General features: G+C 40.3%; 1 protein-coding gene across 2 annotated transcripts in view; it reads right to left on the bottom strand.

Annotated features, from left to right (window-relative positions):
• Positions 1-346: 346 nt before the first annotated feature.
• PIGR (polymeric immunoglobulin receptor) overlaps positions 347-8262 on the bottom strand; it is a 29327-nt gene continuing 21411 nt past the window's right edge. For both annotated transcript variants that reach the window (XM_081864954.1, XM_081864955.1), the window contains exons 5-11: positions 7357-7680; positions 5147-5461; positions 4249-4384; positions 3479-3597; positions 2512-2640; positions 2301-2356; positions 347-1582 (exon numbers count right to left, since the gene is read on the bottom strand). In XM_081864954.1, the coding sequence (XP_081721080.1) occupies positions 1493-1582; positions 2301-2356; positions 2512-2640; positions 3479-3597; positions 4249-4384; positions 5147-5461; positions 7357-7680 (1169 nt within the window). In that variant the 3' untranslated portion in view covers positions 347-1492. The remainder of the gene's footprint in view (positions 1583-2300; positions 2357-2511; positions 2641-3478; positions 3598-4248; positions 4385-5146; positions 5462-7356; positions 7681-8262) is intronic.

Raw genomic sequence — 8262 nt, 5'->3', positions numbered from 1 at the left:
CTGGCATGCCCATGAAACAAAGGTGCTTGTCTGTACCCCCAACCCCTTTTATTCTTACCAAAGCAAATTTTACCCCCCACCCCCCGTGATTTGGTTCCTATTGAAATGGCCACAGATAAAAAATGATGAACGAAAGAGTGGTTACCAGATGCTCAACATTTGATTCCAGTTTGCTCTATCAAGTGTGTAACAGAACTATGTTGCATTTGCTATTCAGGGATGTCTCCTTGTTGTAAAATGTAAACACCTCATCTAGTAATGGATACATATATCCAGATCTTGATAACGTGGTTCTCTCTCAAAATCATGAGTTCTCTCAAAATCAGCAAGAAACTCAACTTCCAAATTCACATTCAGGAGATTTTTATGTCAGAGCACACTGCTCAAAAACATTGCATACAAATAACTATAAAGTCACTGATTCCAGATGATTATAGACTACAGAGTCAGGCTCACAAACAAAAAAATAATCTTTTTATGTTTTGCATTTACTGAATTTATTTTTAAACTATTATTTTTCTCATTATCCAGAGTCCATCAACAGCAAAATCCAGCTGTTGTTTTTGTATACAGATGGACACAACATTTGTATAAAGTTTCCAAATCAATTCCTATTAGTTTAAAATGTTTCAGCATTTCACAGATATAATCAGGTACAGAATCATAGTCCCCCCCCCCAACCTCCCCATCCCTTTCCTTCTATTCACGATTGCATGATTATGTGATCCTAGTTTCATTTCTTTTCTGATTATTGCTTCATTTTGTTTTGTTTTACATTTTCTCAATAAAATTGCATGAAATGAAAATCTCTAAAATGTGGTGGAGTGGAAAGAGGGTGGGGGGCTTCCACACCATACATTTAAAGCACCATTGTACTATTTGAACAGTCATGAAGACTCATGGGAAATGCAGTTTGTTGAGGATGCTGGGAAATGCAGCTCTGCAAAGTCAGCACCCATAACAAAATACAGTTTCCATGATTTTTAAAGTGGTATAATGGTGCTTTAAATGTTTTGTGTGGATGTGATGAGAGAAAGAAGATCAATCACTCAGGCACAGATTTGTAGAGGATCGAATTCAACACCAGGCTTCACCCAGGAAATCCAGAGCTACAGCACCTCCAACAGTTGACTGTCCAGCCTGTGTTTGAGGACTTCCAGTGAGGGAGAGTCCCACCACCCCTCTAGGCAATTGCTTCCATTGTTTAACTGCTCTTACCATCAGTACATTTCTCCTAAATCACAAAATTTTATTAATTTGATTTATATAACTTTGAAATGAAACTATTGACCCTTAAAGGAGTATATGTTGATCAAGAAATATTGTATAGTATGTGGCAGAACTGAGACAATTTGGGGAAATATTAGCATCTCAGCATAGCTCGCTATTCACTTATTCTAATCATAGGCTGTCTTTAGTCATTATTGCATAATTGGCTTCCACCAGTCTTCCAAAGCGTTTGCAGTCAAACTCTTCAGCCATCTGCAAAGCTCTATTGTTCCTGGTCTCTTCTTGCAGGGGTCTTGTTGCCTTCATTCAGCAGGACTGTGGTATAAGCCATCTCAATTTCCTCCGTGGAGCCCTAAAAGAACAAACAGAAACCCCCAGTACTATTTTAATTTGGTCCATGTGACAAAATGGCCGCTTTCTGAGAGAGAACTCCAGTTTGTGAGGCACTCAGAGACATCTTAGATGTCTGCATCAAAGAAGCAGCTGCTCATGCGTAGGTTTTCATATGATTTTCACCCCTGCATGATCAGTAATGTGGAAGCCCGCATGCACACAGATTCTCACACGCATTGCTCCTTTAGTACAGGCATCCATACCATTGTGTGGCCATCCAGGGGTGAGGCCAGCAGCATTCCCAGCATTCCCTGGGGCACCCTTTCATGTGCTGCACACATAAAGGCAGCTAGTTTGATCTAACTAGTTTACTGCCGGCAACAGTCTATACCATTTTTCATCCATAATGGTTCACAAAGGGGCTAGCAAACTGAAACATAAATTTAAACAGCAGTTAATCTGAAACTACCATCAACAGACAACAAAAGAAAAAAAAATAGACTTTTTTAAAAAATGGAAGAGAAATAACAAATTAAACTAACTGGAGGTTTGTGCGTCCTTCTGAAAGGAAGAGAATGACTGTAACAGTTTAGGGGGGGGACTGCCCCCAAAGTCCTTGCTTAATACAGTAACATGCAAAGAACACTAGAAGCTTTTAAAATGAGTCGTCCCCCCCCCCTTCGTAACTGGGATTACCAAGGGACTATTATGGTCCTGTTAATCTATCTCGCTCTTACCCTCTTTGTCTTCTTTGGTTTACCAGTCTCCTTAGGACTGCCACAGGTTATATTCTCTGTAAAGAATGAGAGATGTTAAGGGGCTGAACATGAAAGTAATAGAAAGCTCTTCCATGAATACACAACTTTCTTAAATGAATCACTATATTGCATTGCCTCTCCCCATTAACACCTAGTTGTAGCTAGAGTAAATGCTATACAAGGGTCTTACCATCCATGGTCCCTAATTGGGTCTCATTAGCATCTTCCATGCATACATTGTCCTTTGCTCCATACTGTCTCACATTCTCAAAATCTGTCATGCTGATGTTTGTCCTGTAGCTTCCAACTGAGACCAAATCTGTAGAAAGGAGAGGGGAAATGCAATGCAGTTCTTCAGCCACATAATGTGAACAAAAATCCATAATACTCTGGTAAATTGTGCATATAAATACATATACTGGTGAAAATAATGCATTGTATCAGAAAAAAAATGGTTTGCAAAAAATGTGTACTTTATGCAAAATTGCATATAAAAAAACATACATAGTAGGAGAAATTTGCACAAAAATGCTGATGGATTTTCATGAGGCCTTTTTTTAAAAAAAAAATGCAAACCAATGTAGAAATGTGGATAACTGAACTTAAGACTGGGGAAAAAATGAGACATGGAGAGAAGCCAAAATACTGAGACATATCCACCAATCTCAAATTCTGAAGCAAGGTCCTCTTCATTCATTGCAGCTACAAAGAAAGCAAGCATAGGATTGGAGCCAGAGAAAATATTTGTGGGTCTCTCATCAGGCTAACAGGTAGAATGAGTGCTTGTGCTGCTGTGCCACCCATGTGAATACTTCATACCAGGACCATTACACTCTTATTCTTAACCATGATCCAGAAAACAAAAGGACGCCAGTATAGCTTCATAGAGTATATGAGCCTTCAAGTGCATCTGGGCATTCATGGCCTGTGAGTTGTTTCTAACAGGAGTTAAGAGACAAAGAGAGATCCCAAGGCAACATGAACCCAAGGAAAACGTTTCTGAAGTTCACCTTGCTAATGTTCACAATATATTGTTTGGGAAGTGATAATTCAAGTGCTCAAATTATAACAAAATTAAAATTATAACTCAAATTATAACAAAAAGTACATAAATTTACAATTATATTCCACACAGCCTAGAACTTGTATAGACTCACCTGAATGCTTGAAAACCTTGCGCTTCACAACAATACCAATTGCGACAAGAAGCAGAAACACAACTCCAAGGGGGACTAAAGTGGAGACCAGAACTGAGGAATTTTTGCTATCTTCATGGCTGAAAGAGAAGTTGAATTGGCACTGTAGTAACTTTAGAATGCATAGCCAGTGTATACAAATTATAGGAAACAGATAAACTTGCCTAAATATTCTGTTGACATGGCGTTACTTATATTCTTACGATATTTTAAAGACTTCAGGTACATTCCCAGACTCTATTAGTATTAGGAGCAAACTTTACATGCTTATGGTAGCTCCATGAGTTTTTCAACATGGAAGAGCCCCAATCACACAGAAAGAGGGAGGGAGGTCTAATTTTGAAATCAAAGGGACATGCAGGTGAGAAATAGAGGACCCTTCTCCTACCCTTCTGCTTCTCATTCCTCAGCTGAAGCCCTTTTCTCCGACAAGGAGAAAAATGTCTGGGGAGAAAAGCTGCAGGGAGGTAGATCACAGGAAGAGGGTAACAACTGGCTCTGTGCACTCTTCCCCTGTGTGTTCTCTTTGTATTTCAAATTGGACTCTATTTTAACACAAAGGGGAGCAGGCCTGGCCCTCAGCAAGTGCCAACTGTCAGTTTATCTGATTGCTCAAAATGTATCTGATAAATTCAGTAACAAAATGTGACTTGCTTCTTCTTTTAGATCCTCTTGTTTCTTCTTATACAATGCACTCACATATCATCCTTAAGGCTTTTACGGTGGCTCACCTGTCTACAGGGCTCTCAACTCCAGTTGCCTCCTTAGCTTCATTTAAGGGAAGGCCCCTGCTTCTAGGGTTAACTTCAGGAATTATATCACTGGGTTCTTTGTCGGCACTGGAATCTTCTTTAGGGTTTTGAAACACTATTTAGGCATGTTTGGGAAATTGGTATCAAGCAACATATAAGAAAACAAAAAGCAGGAAAGAAATAAAATAGTCAGTACCTTATGATAATGGTTGTATCTTGGCTTATTGCTTGCACACAGACCCCCCTTCATTCCTCCCCTATTATTCACAATAAAACCAAGAAGGCTTTAATTAACTGTAGTTTCTCATTTTGTCCAAACAAAAGGTTTACTATCGTAGAAACAGATGTTAAACCAGGATATTAAACCAAGCCATGGTTTAAGATCCTGGGTGATAGATTCCTGCTTTAGACAAAATGGGAAGCTGTTGTAAACTAACATTAATTATTGGCAAAGGAAGGGGAAGGGCTCTATGCAGAGGCTAAAAGAGCACGCATGCCTCAGTAATCCACAATAATCTGTTGTGTGGAAGTGCCTTTAAATGCCCCTGTGTTTAATGATTGCCAATCTGTGTTACTTGCAGAATCAAATTATAGAAAAAGTATCTTCTGAAATGTTTAACTGAGTGGTTTAAAAATGAATTATGGCACTCTAGCATACCAGGAGCATAGCCAAATCATGTCATCCGTGAAAGGCAAAGACCCACAAGCATGAATCTGCTCCATAACTTGAGAGTGGACATCTTTAGATGCTCTTGAAGTGCTCACTAATTATAATGTGTCAAGATTTGGAAGCAATCCATAATAGGCCTGGTAAAATGTGGACAGTACAGGATATGAAACCTACTGTGTTGTCCCTCTGATCAGAACTGAAGCTCACCTTCTTGCACTTCCAGATGTATTGCAGTTGTTTCTGCATAGTGACCTCCATGTCTGACTCCACACCAATACCACCCTTGATCTGTTTGTGACACTTGGTCAAAGTTCAGCGACAAAATTCTATTGGTTGAATCACAATTAACCACCAAGCCGTTTTCATTTTGGGTGGATAAGACGAGAGGTTCACATCCAGTATTCTTCCACTTGCACCAATACTTCTCATAATCAGCATATTCACATGTGTAAGAGCATGATAGTTTCAGTGGGGCACCGACAACAGCGTTGATCTCATTATCTATTACTAAATTGGGTTTCCCTGTTTCAAAAGCAGGAAAGCATTAGAAGTAAATGGGCAATCAGTAAATCACTTTAAATCAAAGACAGAGAGCCCAGTTTTAGCATTATTAAATGAAATAGCTGGTATACAATATATCACACCAAACACCCCTAACTGGACCAGACCAAACCAGACCTTCCTAAGCAGATAAATATGTCATGTGACAAACAGAATGCATGAACTAGGCAATTATAGATAGTATTTGCTGAAGAAAACCCAAGTAGAATGTACTTTGGGTTTTTCCCTTTCAACAGAAAGATAAAAGGCATAGTAGGAATCGAAATGAAACCTCCAACCCTAGGTTTATAGGTCTATGAAGTGGCAGGGCCTGCTAGCTGATTATTAGGCTCAAAGACAATATATAAGCCATACCTTTAAAGTTCCTTCAAAGCATGCACACTCCCCAAATAGGATCGTGGGAATGGGAATTGTGGCTCTATAAGGGGTAAACTACAGTCGCAAGTATTCTGCACAGGGGGAAATGTGCTTTTAATGTGCTTCAAATATATGATGTATAGACAGTGGCAGAGCAAGCTGATTGAGCACCATGGGGCGGGGCTAGCCGACCGTGGGATGGGGCCAGCCGGGGCAGGACGCTCTGCGGGGCCTCCAAGGAGTCTGCTGCCTGCCACCTCCCCCTTAGCTGCCCTACAGCTGAGGGGGAGGTGGCAGGCAGACCATTTGAGGCAGCGCAGAGCCTGCGGGCGCCCAAGCCACCACGTCACTCCCAGGAGAGACGCGTAGCTCGGGCATGCTGCAGGCCCCGCGGAGAGTGCCGCCTGGCATTTTGGCACACACACACCCTTAGTAGTAACACCCAGGGCGGCCGACCCCCACCGCACCCCCCTTCCTTTGCCCTTGTGTGTAGACAGCCTATCTTAGCTTCTTAAGAAATTAGCAGATGAAATTAACAAGCTATCTAGTGGAATGGCTGCACTGGGTACACATTTCCTGTAAAAGAAAGATGTAGAAGAGGAGTACAACAATGGCAGTTCTGGACAAGCAGTTATCAGAGCAGTCCTTCAAGGAGGTAAACAGCAACAATAAAACCAGGAAGTAGAGTTAGTGATTAAATTTCAAAATTGTAGCATATCCTTGCCTTATTTTCTTTGTCAGATTCTGCAAAGAATTGCTATTCTGAATGTACCCTAATAAGGACGTGTAGACAGCCAGATCCACAAATGAGTTTGTCTGAAACTATTTGCTGTGATTTTAAAGAGCTGGCTATTATCTAGCAGGAGTAAATCTCTTTTCATTCCCATTCATCTCAATGATAGAATTAAGTTGGTCTCTCTTACTGAAATTAATGGGAATTAAATGAGACATTTAATATGCACTTTTTCTTAGTGTAAACTACCATTGTGAGAATAATCCTACAAGGATCAAAACCCCAGTGGGTTGGGAAGGGCGGTCTAACCCATCCCACCTACCTACCCACTGCAATTTATCCATCTACCCACCTCCCACACTCTATGTAGGATTTCCACTACAAGAAAGTTCTCATTATCACTAATGCAAATGGGGGAGGGGTGTTTTCACTGGGGTCTCAGGAAAGAAGTTACATTCTTCTTCCCAAACCCTACCTATCATTGAACCAATCCTGCTCTCTCCCCCAGTGAATATTGCCCCTTTTTTACAAACCAAAAACAAGACTGGATGTTTTATGCGATAATGCATTTCATGTCATATCCAGCTTGCTCCTGTCTGGATTATTGTCATTATCTGCAACAAAGTCCCTTTGAAAAACAAGTATAATATTTAGGACTGATTCCATTTGATCCTGCTGTGCTGTATCAGCTTAGGCTTTGCAACACTGAACAAAAGAGGCATATAATTCTGCTGAGAAGCACATTAGAAGAAACATGGTCTGTTACCTTCTACAATCTTCAGCTCTGTTGCTGATCTTTTTTCCTCTTTTCCATCTACTACACACCAGTAGAACCCTGCATCCTTCTCATTCAGTTGGTTCAACAGGATGGTGAATGTTCCATTACTTGGGTTATCATGCATCACTATTCTTCCCTCATAGGAATCCATCACATACCCAAAGTCATTTATTAATGGAAGGCACCTGTTTTTTTCTAACTTGCACCACTGTTTGCGTGTATAATTCTCTTTTGGATCATAATGGCATTCAACAGATACTGATCCACCTTGGACTCCTCTTGCTACAGGTTGTCCTTTGGGCACCAAAGTCCCTGGAGAAAGAGAAGGCATGAAATTATATTGTTGCTGTTGTTGTTAATTTCATTTCTCTACCCCTTTATGTATTTAAGGGGGGGGGATCTTCAAGCAGTTTACATTAAAATATTAGATAAAACAATATAGAATAAAACATTATGGAATAAAGTCAAGTGTATATTCAAAGCAACATCGTTAACGGAAAACTGAAATATTATCTTAAAGATTTCAAAATAAAACATTACAAAAAGTGGTCAACTACAGAAGCCACGTTTAACGACATTTAGCATACTAATAACACCATGCTCCAAACCCCCACATGATAGATCTGAATGGTTAGACAGAATGGACCTTTGTGGGATCCCACAGCCCAAAAGCCATGGAGCTAAGAAACATTCTCCTAGTACTGTACTACTACTGCAGATAGGAGTAGAACCGCTGTAATACACTTCTCACTTCCTTGAGTTGCTCCAGAGGAACACCATAGACAGTGGTATCAAAAGCCACGGAGATGTCAAGGAAACCAACAGGATCGCATTTCCCATTGTTTCAGTGCTGAAACTGGGTTTGAAACTGGACTGGAATGTATCTAAATAATC

This window comes from Podarcis erhardii, assembly GCF_964252035.2.
Source record: "Podarcis erhardii genome assembly, chromosome: 6".
Classification (NCBI taxonomy): Eukaryota; Metazoa; Chordata; class Lepidosauria; order Squamata; family Lacertidae; genus Podarcis; species Podarcis erhardii.
This window is presented reverse-complemented; position numbering and strand designations above follow the sequence as displayed.